A 24,727-nucleotide genomic window follows, 5' to 3' on the forward strand; every position below is an offset into this window, starting at 1 on the left:
GTGTGGTTGATTGGTGCGGATGTCCCAGAGATGTTCCCTAAAGCGCTCTGCTACGAGGCGTCCAGTCTCCCCAGTGTAGAGGAGACCGCATCGGGACTAACGGATACAATAAATGATATTGGTGGAAGTGCAGGTAAAACTTTGATGGATGTGGAAGGCTGCTTTGGGGCCTTGGATGGAGGTGAGGGAGGTGGTGTGGACGCAGGTTTTACAGTTCCTGTGGTGGCAGGGGAAAGTGCCAGGACATGAGGGTGGGTTCTTGGAGGGCGTGGACCTGATGCCAGAGCTGAACATTTGCGTGGCACTTGTCAGCCCAAGCTTAGATGTTATCCATATTTTATTGCATTTGAACATGAAATGCTTCAGTATCTGAGGATTTGTGAATGTTGCTGAACATTGTGCAATCATTAGCGAACATCCCTACTTCTGATCTTATGAGATGGGGAAGGTCATTGATGAAGCAGCCAAAGATGGTAGGACCTAGGACAGTTCCCGGAGGAACAGCTGAAGAGATGTCCTACAGCTGAGATGACTGACCTCCAACAACCACAACCATCTTCCTATGTGCCAGGTATAACTGCAACCAGCAAAGAGTTTGTCCTCTGATATCCATTAATTCCAGTTTTGCTAGGACTCTGTGATGCCATACTCAGTTGAATGCAACCTTAACGTTGACGTGTGTCACTCTCACCTCTGAAATTCAGCTCTTTTGTCCATGGTTGAACCAAGGCTGTAATAATGGCCCTGGCAGAACCTAAACTGGGCATCACTGAGGATTTTATTGCTTTGCAGGTGCTACTTGATAGGTGACACCTTCCAGTTCTTTACTGGTGATCAAGAGAAGACCGATGGGGCGGTAACTGGCTGGGTTGGATTTGTCCTACCTTTCATGTCAGCACAAAGCTAGGCAAATATCCACATTGGCAGAATTGTAACTGTGCTGGAACACAGTGGTTAGGGTAGTGCCAAGTTGTGGAGCACAAATCTTCAGTATTGTTGCTGGAATGTTGTCAAGCCCATATGTTTTGTAATACTCAGTGTCTCCCAACTGTTTTTTGATATCACATGGAATGAATCAAATTGGCTGTAGACTGGTATCTGCGGACCACTGAGGAGGCAGAAATGGATCAGCTACTCAGTACTTCTGGTTGAAGATTGCTGCAAATGCTTCAACCCTATCTTTTGCAATGACATGTTGGGCTCTTCCTTATCAAGAATGGGGATATTTGTGAAGTCTTTCTCTGGTAGTTGTTCAATTGTCCACCAACATTCACAATTGGATGTGGCAGGATCGCAGAGGTTACATGCGTTGCATTGGTTGTGGGATGGACCGAGCTCTGTCCATCATTTGCTTGTTATGCTGTTTGGCAGCTTCACTAGGGTGACAATTTTTGGTATGCCTTGTGCTGCTCCTGGCATGCCCTCCTGCACTCTTCATTCAACAATGGTCGAACCCTTGGCTGGATAGTAATGGTTGAGTGGGGAATATGCTAAGCCATGAGGTCATAGATTGTGCTGGAGTACAACTCTGTTGCTGGTTATGGCCCACAGCATTTCATGGATGCCAAGCCTTAAGTTGCTAGATCTGTTTGTAGTCTGAACCATTTAGCAGCGATAGTGCTTTACAACATGATAGAGGGCATTCTCAATGTGAAGGTGAGACTTTGTCTCCTCAAGGACTGTAACGTGGTCACACTTACCAATACTGTCATAGACAGATGCATCTACAGCCAGCACATTGGTAAGGATAAGATCAGGTATGTTTTCCCTCACCACCTGCCGTAGACCCGGTCTAGCAACTATGTCCTTTAAGATCCCACCAGTTCGATCAGTCGTGTTGCTGCTAGGTCACTCTTGATGGTGGATATTCAAACCTACCACCCAAAGTATATTTTGCGCCCTTGACATTCTCAATGCTTCCTCCAAGCACGTGGAGGAATATCAACTCATCAGGGAAGATGGTCAATGGTAACCAGCCTGAAGCCATGAGACTTCATGGGGTCTGGAATCAATGAGGGCAATTTCCTCCCAAACGTATACCAATACCAGTACCGCCACCTCTGCTGAGTCTGTCCTGCTGGTGGGACAGGACATAGCCAGGACTGGTGATGGTGGTGTCTGGGACATGGCCATACTCATGGAATCATACTTTACAGACAATGGTCAAGCAACAGCCATTCTGTCTGACAGCTCTCCTAATTTTCACTAGGGCCAGATGTTAGGAAGGAGGACTTTGCAGGGTGGACAGGGCTGTTTCAGATGTTATCTTTATCGATACCTAGGCCACTGCCAAGTGATCCACCCGGTTTCATTTCTTTGAGACTGCAGCAACTGATACAACTGAATGGCTTGCTAGGCCATTTCAGAGCGCAGTGAGAGTTAACCACATTGCTGCATGTCTGGAGTTACACGTACGCCAAACAAGGCGAGGATGGTAAATTTCCTTCCCTGAAATAAATTACTGAACCAGATTGGTTTATCTGACTTTTTAAAAAAATTTGAATTCAAATTCCACCATCTGCCATTGGCTTTCAAACCCGGGTTTCAGAACATTTGCTGGTTTCTAAATTAACAGCCCAGTGATAACACCATTAGACCATCACACACTCACCCTCAGTACAAAAACAAGAACAAGATAACCAGTTATAACATTTAATCTCCACCGGTGTATTGTACCCATTTATTACGAGGGGGCATAGCTTTAAATTAAGGGGTGGTAGGTATAGGACAGATGTTAGGGGTAGATTCTTTACTCAGCGAGTCGTGAGTTCATGGAATGCCCTGCCAGTAGTAGTGGTGGACTCTCCCTCTTTATGGGCATTGGATAGGCATATGGAGGATAGTGGGCTAGTGTAGGTTAGGTGGGCTTGGATCTGCGCAACATCGAGGGCCAAAGGGCCTGTACTGCGCTGTATTTTTCTATGTTCTATGTGGCCTTACTGCATCCAGTTCTCAATTCTGGTGGTCAACAAAGTAATAAGAAGAGTTCCTTCTAGTTACATACTTTTCTCCATTTTACTAAAATGGTGAAGACTCAGTATTTGAGGGACAGACAGCTTACAAACATCTTCAGTCCAAAATGACTCGTGGACCTTATCCCAAGGTCACCATAGTGAAGGGCAGTGCAGGCTTGAGGAGCCAAATCTGTACTCCGATGATTCTAATATGGATATCCAGCAAATTTGATTTATTGCACGTGACATTAACAAATGGCTGGATAAACTAGACACAGGGAAGGCTATCAGCCCTGACAACAGTCTGGTTATAGTGCTGAAAACCTAAATGCCAGAGCTAGCCATTCCCTTTGACAAGTGTTCCAATGCTGCTTTGATAAAAATGTAGAATTCTCCAGAGTGGCCTACTTAGAAAATGTGACAATTTCTTTATATCACGAGATCAGCTCCTTACAATCAATAGTAAAGTGAGGAATGGAGCCATTAATTACATAACTAACATCACTGTCTATTTACCTATGACCAGTTAGGACTCTGCCATTAAGTCAAAATATCACAGAAACTGGAAATCTGAAGCAAACACAGAATACTGGAGTAATCTGAAGAGTCATACTGAACTCTAAAATGTTAACTCTGGTTATCCCTCCACAGATGCTGCTAGATCGGTTGAATTTCTCCAGCATTCTCAGTGCTTGTGCCAACTATTTCAGCTGCTACATTAATCAATAGTATTAACTCTATTATACGTTTGCTGATAATTACACACAGTGTGTGCATGCACACAAGAGTGAGTGAATGAATGATGAAATAGTGAGAGTATGTTTCTGTGTTTGTACTCATGAAAAATGGTGACGGAGAGCAGGGGCTAGAGCACCATCTACCTGCTGCCACTTAACCAGCAATAGGTCAGGTAGAGGTCAACACTCCTCCCAAAAGGCAAATCTGCCTCTGAACAATAAGCCTCTGGAAGTTTACTACAACAGGTAGGATTGGGGTGGGCTACCTTCTTAATCAGTCTGTCAGCTGCCCCTTGCCCATGCTAAGAAATCACCCTGGAATAAAACCATCCTCCTGGCTTCAGCAACCACTCTCCAAGCCCAACTCTACTCAGCCTGCTGTGAAGGTGCTGTCCATTACAACACCTCATGGCTGTGCACAATCTTGATAGTGGCATCTTGAGGACTGACTCTGCCAAGAGGCTAAATACGCCATACCAACACTGATGATGCATCAACAGGATGGAGGTTGGCTGTTCTAGGATAAATAGCTAGAGGTGCCATGGTGGCTCAGTGTTTAGAGCACTGCTGCTTCACAGCACCAGGGACCCAGGTTTGATTCCACTCACGGACAGCTGCCTGTGTGTACTTTGCATGTTCTCTCAGCATCTATTTGAGTTTCTGCTAGGTGCTCTGGTTCCCTACCACAATCCAAAGATGTGCAGATTAGGTGGATTAGTCATGTTAAATTGCCTGTAGTGTTTCAGGATGTGTAAGTTAGTTGTATTAGCCATGGGATACGCAGGCTTACAGAGGTAAGGTAGGGGGATGGGTCTGGAAGGGTTGTTCTTCGAAGGTTTGGTGCAGACTTGTCGGGCTGAATGGCCTGCTTCGACATGGTCGGGATTCTGTGGAACTCACTTCTGACCTCTCAGAGCTTCACTGCCACCTACAAAGCATAAGTGAATATCTACCACGCAAGAAGCTCAAGACCAGCAATTCCCCTGATTGGTGCCCCTGCCAGTGTCTAAACCTTGGTACAGGTACACAATCCTTTATCCAAAATGCTCAGGACCAGCTGATTTTCAGAATTTGGAATTTGTCAAATTTTAAAATAAGTGACAGTTTAACGGTGACATTTTAAAAAACCTTACCGTAACAGCAGACTCGCTGTGAGTACTCCAGGCCCCGAGACAGAATTGAAGCCTGTGGGGCAGACAGCATCAGAGGAGCAGGAGAATCGACGTTTTGGGCATAAACCTTTCGTCAAGGTCATTCCTGATGAAGGGCTTATGCCCAAAACGTTGATTCTCCTGCTCCTTGGATGCTGCCTGACCTGCTGCGCTTTTCCAGCATCACACTCTCGTCTGATCTCCAGCATCTGCAGTCCTCACTTTCTCCTCAGAATTGAGGGCTGCCAGTGATGGCTCACGGCCCTCCACGTCACATCTGAGTAACATGCATCGAGTGGGTGTGGAGTTGTGTTAACCATTTGCACGCCAAACAACCTTGAGAGTGAGAAAAAAACTTAACAAGAAAACCTTTGGATTTCGGATAAAGGGTTGTGTACCTGTACTGTATTGTTGCTGTATGGGACAAAATAGCAGCAGCTCACAAAAGCTACTTCAGCAGTAATTCATTAACATTACAATGGCAGTCCCTGCGGTCTCAACACCAAAAGCAACAATCAACATCTGGTTTCCCTTCATGATGATTTCAACCTGACAAATGTTCCTGAATCATAAATTCCCTTCCTAATATTATTGGGGGGAAAACCATTCCCCATACAGACTGCAGACCGTTTTAGGTAATCTAAGAACAAACTATGATTGTCACCCAAACAATAAGAATATAATTCAGCTAAAAACAGTTTAATGAACTGCTGCATATGGGAGGTACAGTTAAAGAACAGCATTAGTAATACATTATGGTCAATTTTGATGTTAAGATCTATACATATGAGGTATTATTGATTTTATGTTCCTTTTAGTCGCAGTGCTATTTTTATAACTAGTCTTGGTCTTTAATGTAAATTTCTCAATAAATAAAAAAAGTAACAAGTCTTGATTTAATATTGCAGGCATTGTTTTATCCAAAAGCTGTTGTGTAAAGTGTCTTCAATGTGAAACCCAGTTGGCCTCATCTTACTTAAGGGAGGCCACATCAGAGGCAGGGAATGAAGAATCCCTGATCTATAGAGTCCCTATTCCCAGATCTTCCCCTTGTTGTTGTTTACTTTGTAATGGGTGGAATCTCAAGCAGTCTGGGTTTATGTACTTCTGGCAACTTTATAAACACTGGCCCACGCACCAAATCAGTCACTGAATTCAATTTCACAGCTTGCCATGGCTGGATTTGAACTCAGCATTACAGCCCCTGCACTAACAGTTACAGGTAAATGTCACCTTCATCAACTAAGACCTTGGCTTCCCTACGGTACTTACCTATAGGCAGCACCATTTAGCTCTGGGTGAACTACTGTAGGGTCCATTCCAGCCCAGTGAGTAGCTGCAGTCAGATAATCTTTATTAATACAATTTTTCAGGCTGTCTGGGATGCGACCTAAAGGAAATGCAGAAGGCGTGTTTAAGGAACTGATTCATGCCATTGCACAACCAAATAAACATTTCAAATAAAAGAAACCAAGTATAAGAATTCGCCAATTAGTAAAAGTAAGCAACCCTCTCACGTTTGGCATCTGCTTTCATAAGATGGTTCACACAACTTTCAAATGTGTAGGTTTCCTTTGTTCTCTTTGCACTTTGATATAAACCTATGGGATGATGGCTACAAGTACTCCTGATGTCACGCATTATTTGTTCTACCAATAAGAGGAGCACCATAATTGAAATACAAATAGTTCAGATTCCTGGGGCATTAGATTCAGTTCTGGATGAAGCAGCCTGTATGGACTGGACAAGTTTCATCTGAGCAAGGCTAGGTTTTCCAATAGGTGTGTGAAAAAGAGCTACAGAAGAGACATGAATAAAATTATTGACAAAGTATTGGAGGGAAGCCAGGATAAAATGACGACAAGACAGAATTATGAATATATGTATACTTTTGACTTTGCAATTGAGAATATAAAAATACTGCTATTCATTCAGAGCACTGCTCCTCCCTACCAAGTGAAGAGCTGACTTATTCATAGCTTTAAATATGGACTGCATTCAATTTACGATTTTCTAAAGGAGCTTTTTATTTGAAAATGGACTCAGACACAAGTGACTTCTGCAATTTCTTCTTCATGCTTGTGTAAAGTTCAGATCAGCCATGAACTGGCAGAGTATGCTCGAGGGGCTCAGTGGTCAACTCCTGTTACTTCTTTGTTTTTGTAAAAAGTTTTGATTAAAAACTATTGGTGGGGTCCAGCTCCATGAATGGTCAAGGCAAGATGAAACTGCAATTTACCTGAAGCTCAAAATTAGATTCCCAGACACACAATTTCCAAGATTGATTCTTAGCAAAACAGAACTGCAGAAACCAATGCAGAAAACTGCAGTAAATCACAAGCAGGTACAAAAAGCCGTACTCAGATAGCAATGGTTCCAGACTTCAACCATTTTAAGTGGGTAATAGCAGTTGACATGACAAAATATGGATTCAGATCACAAATTCTTTTATTTCAAGAGCTAAATAGAAATTTGTTAGTCTATGTAGAACCACAGATGCAGGACATCAGCAGCAGAAAAAGGCATTAGACACACACCTTTTTCAACGTGCTGTATCTTAAAAATCTCCTAGCCTGGTTCTTATTCCAAAATCATCTGCATAGAAATTGGATTTAAACCCAAAACATTAACTCTACTTTCCCTCCACAGATGCTGCCAGGCCTGCTTAGTTTTTTCAGCAATTATTCTGACATAGGACTCTTTATATGAAACCACCCAGACTGACCCAAATTGAAAATGCTTTCTTCAACAGGTCCACAACTGCTCTTTCATATGTCTTGATCTTTTGTTTACAAGTTGTACAAATGTATTATTCGGTTTTGGAAATACCCTCTAACTGTACTTGTTTTGAGCACATGTAGGATTGCTGAGTGATGGACTCAGTGTTTAAGAGTCGATGCGTGCATGAATAATCCACTTTATTTAAACCTACAAAAGTTTGCTGCTAGTTTGAGATTTTTTAAAAATGACTACACACAAATACTGATTATACACAGTTAGAGAAGGGAACTGAGGGCTCAGTTCTAATTCATCACTGTCCAAAACACTGGATATTCAATAACCCTTCGATTTTTATACAGGGAATCAAAATCAAGTGTGAAATTCAAGCATGACAGAATTAGCAGCTGGGGTATGATGACATCAGACATATATGACATAGCCCTCAGTAAGTTATAAAATATTACCTTAATTTCAAGTTTTATTTAATATTACTCTATAGCTAAGTAACTATACTTCTGCAATTTAAGAAGCAGAGTTAGTTTCGTAAGAAAACATCATTTGTAGAGCACAGTAAGGAGCTTGGAATTCCAAAATTAATTTACAGGAGGATTCAATTATACTGTGCCTGAGGCTAAAAGTCAGTGTAAACTCAGAATCAAATTTTTATGGCAGAGAAGGAAGCCATTTGGCCCACTGTGTCTTTACTGAGCCATTCCAAATCCAAGCAAATCTAATTGAAAATGGAAAAAAACTGGCACAAAAGTGTGACAAAAAATACACAATGGGATGCAGAGGTTGTGTATGCAGAAATAAGGTTTTCAACACAGCCTACACAATATGTATGTTCACCTCAAAAGAGAGATGAAGACAACATTTCAACTGGCTTATGAATAAAGCAAGTCAGAGAACAAAGGCAGAAGAGTAGCTTTAAATTCAGGAATGATAACTAACCTAAATCTGGAAAAGATCAGAACAGTAAAAAGGAATGAAATTCAGTAAAACTGTGGGGTTGGATGAGATACTAGGTCTTGCTAAGTATTTATGGGATCCAGATCCTGAAAATGAGCTTCTCGTCTTGTGTTATGATGAGAGATTAAAAAAAAATGCCAAGGGTGTGAAGACAAAGCATGTGGTACCAATATTCTAACAAAAGGAAGACATTTAAGATCGCAAAGACTCCTAATAAATTAAATTCCTACTACATACCATCACGATATGGGAGAGTGTTAAAAAGAAATCAGAAACTAAAAACATAGTGGAAATCCGTAAAGATCATTCAGATACATGCCCAGATGATGACCACTGATCACATTTTTATCCTGAGTGATGAAATATTAGGAAAGCCAATGCACCACAAATCTGTACTCAACAAATCTAGCGAAAATTTAGTATACAAAAGTCTGGAGATGTACTGGAATTTATGAAGTCCCTGAGAATTACCTATGATTGTTATTAGAAATGTACAAGCAAGAATAAGAAATAACATTCAAGAGTGGCAAAGTCAAAATTGGCTGATATGAAGGATCAGCACAGACTTTCTTATTCTATCTGACTTTCCCGCATGTTCTAATAAGACCAAAGACCAGAGACATTGGAGCAGAAGTAAGCCATTAGCCCACTGAGTCTGCTTGACCGTTCAAAGAGATCAGGTCTGATCTGATCATCTTTAACTCCACTTTACGGTCTTTCACCAATAACCCTCAATTCCCTTACAACAGGATCTTGATCAGATGGGCCAATAAGGTGAGAAGTGGCAGATGGAGCTTAATTTAGATAAATGTAAGGGGCTACATTTTGGGAAAGCAAATGGTAACATCCTTGGAGTGTTGCTGAATAAAGAGACCTTGGAGTGCAGGTTCATAGCTCCTTGAAAGTGGAGTCGCAGGTAGATAGGATAGTGAAGAAGGCATTTGGGTATGCTTTCCTTTAGTGGTCAGAGTATTGAGCACAGGAGTTGGGAGGTCATGCTGCAGCTGTACAGGACATTGGTTAGATCACTATTGGAATATTGTGTACAATTCTGGTTTCCTTCCTATTGGAAAGATGTTGTGAAACTTGAAAGGGTTCAGAAAAGATTTACAAGGATGTTGTCAGGGTTGGAGGATTTGAGCTACAGGTAGAGGTTGAACAGGCTGGGGCTGTTTTCCCTGGAGCGTCGGAGGCTGAGTGGTGACCTTATCGAGGTTTACAAATTTATGAGGGGCATAGATAGGATAAATAGACAGTCTTTTCCCTGGGGTCTGGGAGTCCAGAACTAGAGGGCATAGGCTTAAGGTGAGAGGGGAAAGATATAAAAGAGACCTAAGGGGCAACTTTTTCATGCAGAGGATGGTACGTGTATGGAATGAGCTGCCAGAGGATGTGGTGGAGGCTGGTACAATTGCAACATTTAAGAGGTATTTGGATGGGTATATGAATAGGAAGGGTTTGGAGGGATATGGGCCGGGTGCTGACAGATGGGACTAGATTGGGTTGGGATATCTGGTCGGCATGGATGGGTTGGACCAAAGGGTCTGTTTCCATGCTGTACATCTCTATGACTCTATGACATCACTGGCTCTCCTTTACCTAATCTGCTGAGTTGTTTAAAGTATCTGGGCTCTATAATGACAAAAGATGGAAGTATAGAAATGGAAATAAAGCAATGGATTAGCTCTGGCTGGAGTATTTGGAACTGCAGTGGAGTGTTACGTAAGATATTACTGAAACTGAAAGGATAAATAGTTATCAAAAGGGCTTTGAGGAGCTGCAGAAATATGGGTAACATCAAGATTAGAGTAACAAAAACTGAGGGGAGTTGAGGTGGGTGTGGAGAGCAACAGGAAAGGACAAGATCAGGAACCAGAACATCAAGATGTAAGTAGTGACTGTACATCAAAGATGTAGCTGACAAGGGATTGAAATGATATGATCACTTACTGCAGAGAGATGGAGAGTAAATGTGGCGAGTCAAGTATTGGAGACAAGACTGCCCTTAAAAAGCAGAAAAAGGCCTAAGGCCACTGGAAGACACAGCGGCAAGACAATTCAAAGTACTGGGATCGGTGACAGGAAGAGATAGAGAAGATTGATCAACTGGCAATGTTGTAATTACGAGCACAATGGGGCAAGGAAGATAACAATGATGAAGACAAGCTTCGATATCGGTGGCAGAATTTTCAGAGAACACAAATATAGGAAGCATGGTGAAGAGGACTATCAGCAACATCATGAGGACAGATTGGTTAGCACATTGGGGTGAGAGATGTCACACAAAAACAAATGCAGTTAAGTGATTCATCCATTTTAGAAGGGCAGATAATGGTAAAGTGAGAAAGGAACAAACAGATGCAAATACAAGTAGTAGCACAAGTTTAGTTGTCAAAAGTATAATGCAAGTTCTGTAAGCAATAAGAGTACTCTGTTCCTCTTCAGATCCCTTTCAACTTTGAACAGGATATTTGGGCAAATACAAGAGCAATTACCTTTAGCCAGACAATAAACAAGAGTCTTTTACATTGAGAAAAGACTAAAATCAGTCACTCTTTGCAATAGAGCTGAAAGATGTGATGGTCAGTAGATCAGGACTGTTGATAAAGGTAAATCAAGAATTACTCATTTCACAGGTTAATGAATTAGTAAACCCACAGGAATAAATTTAAGATTAATTTTGAAAGGAAGAGATTGCACTTTTTTCCTCGGCAGATGTTTGTTAGAATAAGGGACAATTGTTGATGTATTTTCAAAAGTGAAGTGAATAAATGTTTGAAAAGGGTAAAATGTAGCAGGTGGATAAAGCTCAATGAATAGGTGCTTCAAAGCAGTATTCAGTTTATTGGAAGCCACTTATGTTTTCAAACAAATTCTCAAAAATACTTTCCCAATGTGAGCCCATTTTGAGGCTTTAAGAAAACAGAAAACATGGACAGTGTTCATAAACACTGAGCAGTCAGGGACTAGGAGACATTATGAGGAGTGTCATGAATATGAGCATCTGAGAAAGCAAATGGGGAGAACCATTGTGAGAGCAGAGTTGGCAAGTATGAACATTGGGTGGGATAAATCCTCTAAGTGAGGGGTAGAGGGGCTTTAAACGCTGCACAAATAGGATGAGGAGATATCAGCAGTGCTAGCCAGGTAGTAGGTGTGACAGAGCTGGGTTTGAAGAGAAACTGGCAGAGGAAGCAGTAGTAAGTTTGCAGATGACACCAAAATTGGAGGTGTAGTGGACAGCGAAGGAGGTTACCTTAGATTACAGTGGGATCTTGATCAGACGGGCCAATGGGCTGAGAAGTGGCAGATGGAGTTTAATTTAGATAAATGTGAGGAGCTGCATTTTGGCAAAGCAAATCAGAGCAGGACATATACACTAAATGGTAAGGTTCTAGTGAGTGTTGTGAGCTCAGGGATAGCAGTTGTTATTGTGAAGCCCCAACTGTAAATCCTCATGGTTCTTATTAATGGTCAGCATCACCCATCTGACCAATTGAGATCCTGGAGTGTAGGTTCATAGCTCTTTGAAAGTAGAGTTGCAAATAGATAGGATAGTGAAGATGACATTTGGTATGCTTTCCTTTATTGGTCCGAGTATTGAGTATAGAAGCTGGAAGGTCATGTTGAGTCTGTACAGGACATTGGTTAGGCTATTTTGGAATACTGTGTGCAATTCTGGTCTCCTTCCTATTTGAAAGATGTTGTGAAACTTGAAAAGGTTCAGAAAGATTTACAAGGATGTTGCCAGGGTTGAAGGATTTGAGCTATGGGAGACGCTGATTAGGCTGGGGCTGTTTTCCCTGGAACATTGGAGGCTGAGGGGTGACCTTATAGAGGTTTATAAAATCATAAGGGGCATGGATAGGATAAATAGACCCGCCTTGGCGTGGGTGAGCCCAGAACTAGAGGACATAGGTTTAGGGCGAGAGGGGAAAGGATATAAAAGAGGGGCAACTTTTTCATAAAGAGGGTGGTACATGTATGGAATGAGCTGCCAGAGGAAGTGGTGGAGGCTGGTATAATTTCAGCATTTAAAGGGCATTTGGATGGGTATATGAATAGGAAGGGTTTGGGGGACATGGGCCAAGTGCTGGCAAATGGGATGAGATTTGTTTAGAATATCTTGGTCAGCTTGAACGAGTTGGACCAAAGGGTCTATTTCCATGCTGTACACCTTTATGTTCAAACTGCAGTGAAAACAAAAAATACTGGGGATCACAGTGGGTCAGGCAGCATCCCAGTGGGAGAGAAAGCAAGCTAACGTTGAGTCTAGATGATTCTTCAACGGAGCTTCACTTCAGGTCTGATGAACAGTCATCTAGATTCGAAATGCTAGCTTGCTTTTTCTCTATGGATGCTGCCTGACCTATTGTGATCTCCAATAAGTTTTATTTGTAGTACAAATTCCACCAACTTCAGTAATTTGATCCTAAACTGTGTTTAAACTGCAGGGCCTTTAAACAAAAAGCACCTACTTTTTCACTGGTTGCTGTGCAGAAGGAACAGGATCTCAATTGGTCAGGTGGGTGATGCTGACCATTAATAAGAACCATGAGGATTTACAGTTGGGGCTTCACAATAACAACTGCTATCCCTGAGCTCACAACCTGAAAATTTCATTTCTAACTCCACTGAGGGTGATAACGCACAGTTTTTAAAACTGTTTTAAACCATATATGGGATATTCACACGCAAATTAAAGTATTAATAGTCGAAAGACTCCTCAGCTTTCAGACTGCTTTTATGGGAGGGAAAGACTCTTTGGGTTCAGTTTTGACTTGTCATGGTCAGGTACATAAGTGATAGCGAATCTTTCCTGATATTAAATTTCCACAAGTAAATGCAAGATATAAAACGGGCTTCTGATTTACCACTTGCCCAGCTTTTACTGTTGTATAAAATCAAAATCAGAGTTGGACACAGTTTACAACAGCTTACCTGTTATAGCTCTCCGGATTTCCTGGGCTGCCTCTTCTCTCATCTCAATTGAAGCTTGCTCACTGTACCAAGCAGCATGTGGCGTGCAGATTAAGTTTGGAGCATCTTTTAAAGGACCTTGACTAAAACTGTAGACACATGCACATATTTTCAAAATTAATATCTATTCCATCTGACCAAATAAAACAATGAAATACTTTCACAGTCAGTTAAGATGCAAAATTCTAACTGCACTCACTTTTGTAAATAACTAATAATTATAACTTCAGATCAATAACACCACCTTTTCTGCTACTGATGTATGGACAGAACATGTGTATTGATGTAACATTTATGCTTGAATCAATACAATGAGCCTCAAATTTGAAAACCAATCTATATTAATAATACGGCAAAACAGCCAAAGACCATCTTTCAGCGATTACAGTTCCTCACCCACAATGTACATGTGAAGTTTTTTTTAAAAAGTTTTTCTTGGGATCTTTGAATCCTGTGGATTTTGGACAGCTGGGTGAGAGAGAAGAGAAAATCACACTAGCAAGCTTAAGTTTGAGGCTTGTGTTTATTTCAAACACTGGGCCTTCATCAGCGTGCCCTTGGTCAGCTGCCTGAAGTGGGCAGGACAGGAAGTAGTTCAGGCGAGGACAAGTCTACAACTGTAACCAAAGATTCACGGAGAAGCAGGTGAATCACATAGAGCAAACCCAATCCTCACAAAGAAGTTCTCATTCACCTTTGAGGGTCACTCTGTTTTGCCTGATGGCTGAAGACCTGTTTCACTTGGTAGATGTTGACTTCCCTACTGAGGGTTAAAATACAAATTGGGGTCCCAATCATATAACTGAGCCCCAAGCTGAATAAATCCACAAGGTGCCCGACTGCCATTTAACTGCAGTAGTCAACCAAAATGATGGGCTTTTAACATTCTGTTTCGACTGAATTATAAGCCCCTAAGCTCCATTTTAAAGGAATTCAGAGAGGAGCAGGTTAAAAACCAAAATAACTGTGGATGCTAGAAATCAGAAACAAGAACAGAAATTGCTAGATAAACTCAGTAAGTTGGGCAGCATCTGTGGAGAGAAATCAGAGTTAACATTTCAGGTCCAGTAACCCTTCTTCAGAACCCATAAATAGGTTAAAATTGATTTCCAATGACCACTATTGCTAGAGTGAAGAGTGTGGGGGAGAAAGTGAGGTCTACAGATGCTGGAGATCAGAGCTGAAAATGTGTTGCTGGAACAACGCAGCAGGTCAGGCAGCATCCAGGGGACAGGGGAATCGACGTTTCGGGCATAAGTCCTGAAGAAAGGCTTATGCCCGAAACGTCGATTCTCCTGTTCCCTGGATGCTGCCTGACCTGCTGCGCTTTCCAGCAACACATTTTCAGCTCTGAAGAGTGTGGGGGATTGGGAATGTCTTGCATTCTAGTTCAGACACCCAGAATAAGATCTAGGCTTTGGGTCAGATTTCTGATTGTGATTCTCAGTCCCACACCTGCACAGTCACTGCATTTTTGTTGGAATACCCAGAGGCTACACTCAACATCTAATTAAGAACACCAACACCAGTGCAGCAGAAAATCCCTCCAGCATTTAAACAAAAGGAGGCCCGTTGTTGCAGATGTGAAGAGCAAACGTGTAACCAGCAAACTTAAGATCGCAACATAATCAATTTCACTTTCTTCTCTCCCAGCGGATTACTCCAGGCCTGGCTAGTGGCCTCCTATGGCAATCTCCCGGCCTAGTGTGACACCCTCCCAGTGTGGCATGGCAGTTTCCCAGCCTGGCATGGCGGCCTCCCACCATAGTATCCTCAACCCACGTGCTAGTCTGAAATAATCACCCAAATTCATGGTCCGTAAGGAGAAGCCTGGCATGGTCTGGAACCAGGGCCTGGTGCAGACGGAGGCCAGCTGCCAGCTTGGTATGGGTTGGAAGACCGCTCTTCTGCGATGCTGGACATTTTATTTCTCTACTTTTTAAGATCTTGCAACTGAAGAAGCTGTACCCCTCCCTGCAGCAGGCCACTATCCCTGCCTGGTTCAAGAGGGCCAATATCATCCCTGTGCCATGCAGCATGTCTCAATGACTACCGTTCAGTGGCCCTAACCTCGGTGATCATGAAGTGCTTTGAAACACTGGTCATGACATTAATCAACTCCAGCCTCCCAACTTCTCTTGACGCACTCCAATTTGCCTATCGGACCAATAGATCCATGTCAGAAGCCATATCACTTGTCCTTCACTTCTCTCTGGAGTATCTTGACACCAAGAACAGCCAAATAAGAAATCTCCTCATTGACTACAGTTCAGCCTTCAACACTATTATCCCCTCAAGACTGATTACTCAACTTAATGATCTCGGACTAAGCCCCACTCTCTGCAACTGGATCCTCAGTTTCCTGACCCACAGGCCTCAATCAGTGAAGATTGGGGACAATATTTCATCCTCACTAACACTCAACACTGGAGCCCCCCAGCAGTGTGTACTCAGCCCCTGACTGTACTCTCTGTTTACCCATGACTGCATAATCAAATATTAGACTAATGCCATTTACAAGCTCACTGATGACACCACCATAGTCGGTCAGATCTCAGGTGGCAACGAAACAGACTACAGACGGGAAGTGGAAGACCTGGAAAAATAGTGCATTGAGAACAACCTAGCTCTCCATGCCGACAAAACCAAAGAACTCGTAATTCACTTTCAGCTGGATGTTACTCAACACATTAACAGCACAGAGGTGGAATGAGTGGAGAGTGTCAAGCTCCTGGGAATGGTCATCCACAACAAGCTTTCTTGGATTCATAGATGCAATGGTTACAAAGGCCCAACAATGTCTTCTTTCTCAGGCAGCTGAGGAAATTTGGCATGACGGTGAATACGCTTGCCAACTTCTATAGGTACGCCATACAGAGCATTCTGACTGGTTGCATCACGACCTGGTATGGCAGCTGCACCATTCAAGATCGGAGACTGTTACAGAGAGTGACGAACTCAGCCCAGACAATCACAAAGGCTAACCTCCCATCTACAGAATCCATCTACCAGGCCACTGTCAAGGAAAGGCGGCCAGCATTCTCAAAGATCCATCCCACCCTGGCAATGTTTTTCTACAACCTCTACCATCAGGGAGAAGATACAAAAGCCTGAACACACGCACCAGCCGGTATTGAAACAGTTTCTACCCAACTGTTGTTGGAATACTGAATGGACTCCCAAACTCTTAACATTCGCCTGTACCTGTGTTTTGGTTTTTGCCACTGTTTACCTATTATTTACTATCTATGCTATTTAACTATATGATCTGCTTGTATTGCTCACAAGAGAAAGCTTTTCACTGTGCCCCGGTACACATGACAATAAATTCAATTCAATCCAAACCTCGGGTACGTTTGTACCCAAGATGGTGAAGATAAACTTTTCACTGACTCATTGAGTATATGTGACAATAAAGCTAATTCAATTCAATAAAACTTGCAAGAATCATCAACATTAGATGCAGTTCTGCAATTTGACAAATGTTTGTTCAATAATCCTTTGTATGCAAAGAATTACACTGACAATCAATTCAGGCTTAGCTTGGTGCACCTGCATCTCCATCTGCTAGAAGCCACTTTAATAAAACAGGGGGTTGTTCTTTGCAAAAAGCAAGAGTGTGTACACATGCTGCACTTTTTTCAACTCAACAAAATAAGCGCCAACATTTCACTGGTTCAATTCTCAGGGCAATACCCTGACCAGAGTCAACCTGTCTGGAGGTGAACGGGTTCATTCTCCAGGGCAATGTGTCTTCCAATCACAGTTCACATATCTTATCAGCACTCTCCGATCAGGCAGTACAATTTTTTTGTTTATTTTGTGGAATATGGACATTTCTGGCTGGCCAATATTTATTGCCCCTCTGTAGTTGCTCTTGAGAAGGTGGCAAACTACCTTCTTAAATGGCCACAGTCCATGTGCTGTAGGATGACCCATAGTGAACTGCAGGATTTTAATTCAATGGCACAGATGGAATGGCAATATATTTCCAAGACAGGATGGTGAGTGACTCGGAGGGTAACTTGCAGGTGGTGGCATTCCCATGTATCTGCTGCCCTTGTCCTTCTGGCGAGATATGGTTGAGAGTTTGAATGGTGCTGCCTGAGGATCTTTGGTGAATTTCTGTAGTGCATCTGTAGATAGTACACATTGCTGCTACTGAGTGTCGATGGTGGAGGGTGTGAATGCTTGTGGTGCCAATCAAATGGGCTGCTTTATCCTGGATGGTCTCAACCCACTTTAGTGTTGTTGGGGCTGTATCTATTCAGGCAAGTGGGGACTATTCCATCACTCTCCTAATTTGTGCCTTGTAGATGGTGACCAGGTTTTGTAGAGTCAAGAGACGAGTTACTCGCTGCAGCATTCCTAGAATCTGACCTGCTCTTGTAGTCATTGTTTTTATGTAGCAAGTACAGTTGAATTTCTGGTCAATGATAATCCCAAGGATATTTATAGTGAGAGTAACATAAAGGCTGCATTTGACCAAGTGTGGTATCCAGGATCTCAAGCAAACTGGAATCAATGGGTATCAGGGGCAAACTCTGCACTGGTTGAAGTCATAACTGACACATGGGAACGTGGTGTGGTTGTTGGCGGTTAGTTATCTCATTGAATGTCAAGGGGCAACGGTTAGATTGTCTCTTTTTGCAGATGGTCATTGACTGGCATCTGTGGTACAAATGTTACTTGATTCTTGTCAGCTCAAACTTGAATACTGTCCAGATCTTGTTGCATTTGAACATTGACTGCATCAGTATCTAAGGAGTTGAGAATGGTGTTGATACTCGTACAATCATTGGCGATCGTCCTAATTTTTTACCTCATTTTTGAAGGGAAGGTCATTGATGAAGCAGCTGAAAATGGTTGGCTGTAGGACACTATCCTGAAGAACTCCTTCAGAGATTGTCTGGCACTGAGATAACTAACCTCCAACAACCACACCACGTTCCCATGTGTTAGTTATGGCTTCAACCAGTGCAGAGTTTGCCCTGATACCCTGCAAGCGGGCATCAGAGCCGCCCTGCATTTGCCACGGGACTATGCTTACATCGGTAAAACGAGAGGAATTCATTTTGTGTTTTAAAAACGGCAGCCGCTGCTTAAACCCACAGAACTCAGCAGCTGCCGGTCCGCCCATGTGACCGGGAGATGGGAGCCAGAGGACAGATCAAATCCACACTAGGCCAGACACTAACCATGACTCATAGACCGAAACTCCGGAGCTAATTAATATGGAAACCCATCTCCTAATCAAATCAAGAGACTGACTGAAACACACCCATATTCATCAATACAGAACCATCCTGACACAAAGGACAGGCATCCACCAGACAAGAACGAACAGACTAATACACACCAGCACCCCAAGGGAACAAAGGGGGGTGCTAGCCCCCAGCCCTCACAGAGAGAAACAAGCAGATAGTACCCGGACCCGTTTACATAATCCAATTAGCACTCTATTATGTGTACACTGCAACTCTCCTGGGACGGCAGGAAACCCACCATTTGCACCTACTTCAGCAATGATGGGGAACAATCATCCCATTCATACTCAAAATCCTCACATCCTGACAAAGAAAGGTATATAATGTGTAGCAGCGCGCGGGAACAGCAGAACAGCTGAGATTTGGACCTCGGTTGGTCTCCGCCGGTGTTACTGTATCAACAAACGATTGTTGAACCGCACTCTGGGCTCGGACTGATATCATTTCATCCACGCTAACACCCATTGATTCCAGTTTGCTTGAGATCCTGGATACCACACTTGGTCAAATGCAGCCTTTATGTCACTCTCACCTTGTCAATTCAGCTCCTTTATCCATGTTTGGTTCAAGTCTGCAATGAGGTCAGAAGCTGAGTGGCCCTGATCGAACCCAAACTGGGCACCAGTGAGCACATTATTGCTGAGAAGGTGCTGCTTGATGACATCTTCGATCACTTTGTTGCTGAAGAAGAATGGACTGATAGGGTGGTATTGGTAGGATTGAAATTGTTCTGCTTTATATATACAGGGCAAACTTAGATAATTTTTCACATTGTCAGGTCAATGGCAGAAGGGTTTGGCTAGGGGTGTGGTAATTTCTGCAACACAAGTCAGAGATGTACAGCACGGAAAAAGACCATTCGGTTCAACTTGTCCATGCTGATCAGATATCCCAACCCAATCTAGTCCCACCCATCAGCACCTGGCCAATATCCCTCCAAACCCTTCCTATTCATATACCCGACCAAAAGACATAGGAGTGGAAGTAAGGCCATTTGGCCCAGCGAGTCCACTCCGCCATTTGTGGGCGGCACGGTGGCACAGTGGTTAGCACTGCTGCCTCACAGCCCCGGAGACCCGGGTTCAATTCCCGCCTCAGGCAACTGACTGTGTGGAGTTTGCACGTTCTCCCAGTGTCTGCGTGGTTTTTCTCTGGGTGCTCCGGTTTCCTCCCACAGTCCAAAGATGTGCAGGTCAGGTGAATTGGCCATGCTAAATTGCCCGTAGTGTTAGGTAAGGGGTAAATGTAGGGGTATGGGTGGGTTGTGCTTCGGCGGGTCAGTGTGGACTTGTTTGGCCGAAGGGCCTGTTTCCACACTGTAATGTAATCTAATCAAAATCTAATCTAATCTAATCTTAATCATGGCTGATGGGCATTTCATCTCCACTTACCCGCATTCCCCCCGTAGCCCTTAATTCCTTGTGACATCAAGAATTTATCAATCTTTGCCTTGAAGACATTTAGCGTCCTAACCTCCACTGCACTCTGCGGCAATTTAGCGTCCTAACCTCCACTGCACTCTGCGGCAATGAATTCCACAGGCCCACCACTCTCTGGCCGAAGAAATGTCTCCACATTTCTGTTCTGAATTGACCCCCTCTAATTCTAAGGCTGTGCCCATGGGTCCTAGTCTCCTCGCCTAACGGAAACAATTTCTTAGCGTCCACCCTTTCCAAGCCATGTATTATCTTGTAAGTTTCTATTAGATCTCCCCTTAACCTTCTAAACTCCAATGAGTACAATCCCAGGATCCTCAGCCGTTCCTCATATGTTAGACCTACCATTCCAGGGATCATCTGTGTGAATCTACACTGGACACGCTCCAGTGCCAGTATGTCCCTCCTGAGGAGTGGGGCACAAAACTGGACACAGTACTCCAAATGGGACCTAACCAGAGCTTTATAAAGTCTCAGTAGCACATCGCTGCTTTTATATTCCAACTCTCTTGAGATAAATGACAACATTGCATTCGCTTTCTTAATCACGGACTCAACCTGCATGTTTACCTTCAGAGAATCCTCGACTAGTACTCCCAGATCCCTTTGTACTTTGGCTTTATGAATTTTCTCACCGTTTGGAAAAAGGAATACAAGCATGGACTACTTTCTAAAGTGCAAGACTTCGCATTTGCTCACATTGAACTTCATCAGCCATTTCCTGGACCACTCTCCCAAACTGTCCAGATCCTTCTGCAGCCTCCCCACTTCCTCAGTATTACCTGCCTATCCACCTATCTCCGTATCATCGGCAAACTTCGCTAGAATGCCCGCAGTCCCTTCATCCAGATCATTAATATATAACGTGAACAGCTGCAGCCCCAATACTGAACCCTGTGGAACACTGCTCATCACCGGCTGCCATTCCGAAAAAGAACCTCTTATCCCAACTCTCTGCCTTCTGTCAGACAGCCAATCCTCAATCCATGCCAGTAGCTCACCTCGAACACCATGGCCCCTCACCTTGCTCAGCAGCCGCCCGTGTGGCACCTTATCAAAGGCCTTTTGGAAGTCTAGATAGACCACATCCACCGGGTTTCCCTGGTCTAACCTACATGTCACCTCATCAAAGAATTCTAACAGGTTTGTCAGGCACGACCTCCCCTTACTAAATCCATGTTGACTTGTTCTAATCCGACCCTGCTCTTCCAAGAATTTAGAAACCTCATCCTTAACGATGGATTCTAGAATTTTACCAACAACCGAGGTTAAGCTGATTGGCCTATAATTTTCCATCTTTCGCCTTGATCCTTTCTTGAACAAGGGGGTTACAACAGCCATCTTCCAATCATCCGGGACCTTCCCTGACTCCAGTGACTCTTGAAAGATCTAAAGTATATTCAGTGCCAATTTCCCTCACCCTGATGAAACAAAACAACCTTATATTATACCAGTTTATTGTACTGCCAGTTCTCCATTAATCCTTAATCTGAAGTATAGTCGGAGCTAGTGGGTGAAAATTACTTCTCACCTGAACCTGTCTACTTGCACACAACATTGTTGATGTGAGCTATTACAACTTTTCACTGTACTCATTTGAGTACATGTGACAATAAAGCTAATTCAATTCAATACTAGCTCTCTGATGTTTGTAAATATGCATTTTAAGAGCTGAATTGTTTGCCAGATGATATGTCAATGAGTGTGAAATGCATGTGTACAGTAATATGCTATAAATTATATGGCCATTAATTTAGAAAAACTATGTCAATTATTGAACATCTTTAACAATTGTGATTTTGCCTTTTCTCTTTCAAACTGCAGACTGAACTCTACCATATTATGATCGCTGCTTCCTAAGTGTTCCCTTACTTTAAGATTTTTTATAAAGTCTGGTTCATTACATAGCACTAGGTCCAGAATAGCCTGCTCCCTTGTGGGCTCCATGACAAGCTGTTCCAAAAAGCCATCCTGTAAGCATTCCAAGAATTCCCTTTCTTTGAATCCACTGACAACATTATTTACCCAGTCCACCTGCATACTGAAGTCTCCCATGATCACTGTGACCTTGCCTTTCTGACATGCCTTCTCTATTTCCTGGTACATGTTGCGCCCCTGGCCCTGACCACTGTTAGGAGGTCTTACACAACTCTAATTATGGTTTTTTGCCTTTGTGATTCCTCAATTCCACCCACACAGACTCCACATCATCCGACGCCGTCATTCAGTGCCACAGATTTAATTTTGTTCTTAACTAACAAGGCCATCCCACCCCCTTTGCCTGCCTCCCTGTCTTTTCGATAAGTTGTAAATCCTTGGATGTTTAACTGCCAGTCCTGACCCCCCTGCAACCATTTCTCTGTGATGCCTACCACATCATAATCATTCACGATGATCTATGCCGTTAGTTCATCTACTTTGTTACGAATGCTACGAGCATTCAGGTAAAGTGCCTTAATGCTAACATTCTTATCATTAGCGATATTAGCAGTCATGAGATGTCCTAAGTTGTCCTTCCTTTTTGTTGCATTCCTAATCTGTCTCAAGGTTAAATCCATCTCCATACATGCTATCCTCCTGCTTATCTTTCCATTTAACTCCATACTCCCTGTCGCTTTCACTTTCCCTCCACCCCACCCCCACCAATCCCTTAGCCATGTGTTTACTTCTCTAATTTTCTTATCCCTATGCCAATTGGCACATGGCTTGGGCAGTAATCCGGAGATTATGACCCTTTAGGACCTGTACTTCAATTTCCTTCCTAGTGCTTGATAATCCCCAAACAGGTCCTCCACCCTAGCTTTGCCTACGTTGTTCGTCCTAACGTGGACCACAACAACTGGATCCTCCCCCTCCCGCTCCAATATCCTTTCAAGCCGGTCGGAGATGTCCCACACCCTAGCACCGGGCAGGCAACACACCATGGGAGACACCCGATCCGCTCGCATAGGATACTACCTGTCCCCCTAATTATAGAATCCCCTATAACAACTACTTGTCTTTTTGCTTCCCCCTCTTGAATGGCCTTCTGCACCATGGTGCTGTGGTCAGCTGGCTCATCCTGACCAGAGCCCCTTTCCTCATCCATACAGGGAGTAAGAATCTCATACCTGTTGGACAAGGTCAAGGATTGAGGCTCCTGCACTCCTGAACTCAAGTTCCCCATGCCTGCCTCACTTACAGTCACACTCTGATGTCCCTGATCACTAACTTAATCTCCCAGGTGTGACTGCCTCCTGAAATAAAGCGTCCAGGTAACTCTCCCTCTCCCGGATGTGCCGCAGTGTTTGAAGCTCAGATTCCAGATCATCAACTCTGAGCCGGAGTTCTTCCAGCAACCAACACTTTCTGCAGATGTGGTCACTGCCATTCACAATGGGATCAGCCAGCTCCCACATCATACAGCTACAGCACATCACCTGCCCTTTCTTTGAATCCAACCATAAAATCCAGATGCCTTATAAATGTTGCAATTGTACCAGCCTCCACCACTTCCTCTGGCAGCTCATTCCATACCCGTACCATCCTCTGCATGAAAATGTTGCCCCTTAGGTCTCTTTTATATCTTTTCCCCTTTCACCCTAAACCTATGCCCTCTAGTTCTGGGTTCACCCACTCCAGGGCGGGTCTATTTATCCTATCCATGCCCCTTATGATTTTATAAACCTCTATAAGGTCACCCCTCAGCCTCCGATGTTCCAGGGAAAACAGCACCAGCCTATTCAGCGTCTCCCATAGCTCAAATCCTCCAACCCTGGCAACATCCTTGTAAATCTTTCTGAACCCTTTCAAGTTTCACAACATCTTTCAAATAGGAAGGAGACCAGAATTGCACACAGTATTCCAAAATAGCCTAACCAATGTCCTGTACAGACTCAACATGACCTTCCAGCTTCTATACTCAATACTCGGACCAATAAAGGAAAGCATACCAAATGTCATCTTCACTATCCTATCTATTTGCAACTCTACTTTCAAAGAGCTATGAACCTACACTCCAAGGTCTCTTTGTTCAGCAACACTTCCTAGAACCTTACCATCTAGTGTATATGTCCTGCTCTGATTTGCTTTGCCAAAATGCAGCTCCTCACATTTATCTAAATTTATCTCCATCTGCCACTACTCAGTCCATTGGCCCGTCTGATCAAAATCCCACTAAACCTATGCCCTCTAGTTGTGGACACCCCCACCTCAGGGAAAAGATGTTATCTATTTATCCTATCCATGCCTTCATGATTTTATAAATCTCTAAGATCACCAGTTGAAACTTTATTGCTGGAACAGCACAGCAGGTCAGGCAGCATCCAGGGAACAGGAGATTCGACGTTTCGGGCACAGGCCCTTCTTAAGATCACCACTCAGCCTCTGACGCTCCAGGGAAAACTGCCCCAGCCTATTCAACCTCTCCCTATAGCTCAAATCCTTCAACCCTGGCAACATCCTTGTAAATCTTTCCTGAACCCTTTCAAGTTTCACAACATCTTTCCGATAGGAAGGAGACCAGAATTGCAT

General features: G+C 43.3%; 1 protein-coding gene across 11 annotated transcripts in view; it reads right to left on the reverse strand.

The window, feature by feature from the left end:
• LOC122558562 (C-terminal-binding protein 1) overlaps positions 1–24,727 on the reverse strand; it is a 310,239-nt gene that overhangs the window by 6,849 nt on the left and 278,663 nt on the right. For all 11 annotated transcript variants that reach the window (XM_043707682.1, XM_043707416.1, XM_043707592.1 and 8 more), the window contains 2 exons: positions 13,474–13,601; positions 6,115–6,232 (listed from right to left, as the gene is read on the reverse strand). In XM_043707682.1, the coding sequence (XP_043563617.1) occupies positions 6,115–6,232; positions 13,474–13,601 (246 nt within the window). The remainder of the gene's footprint in view (positions 1–6,114; positions 6,233–13,473; positions 13,602–24,727) is intronic.

Source organism: Chiloscyllium plagiosum, chromosome 1 (assembly GCF_004010195.1).
Source record: "Chiloscyllium plagiosum isolate BGI_BamShark_2017 chromosome 1, ASM401019v2, whole genome shotgun sequence".
In the NCBI taxonomy this organism is placed as follows: Eukaryota; Metazoa; Chordata; class Chondrichthyes; order Orectolobiformes; family Hemiscylliidae; genus Chiloscyllium; species Chiloscyllium plagiosum.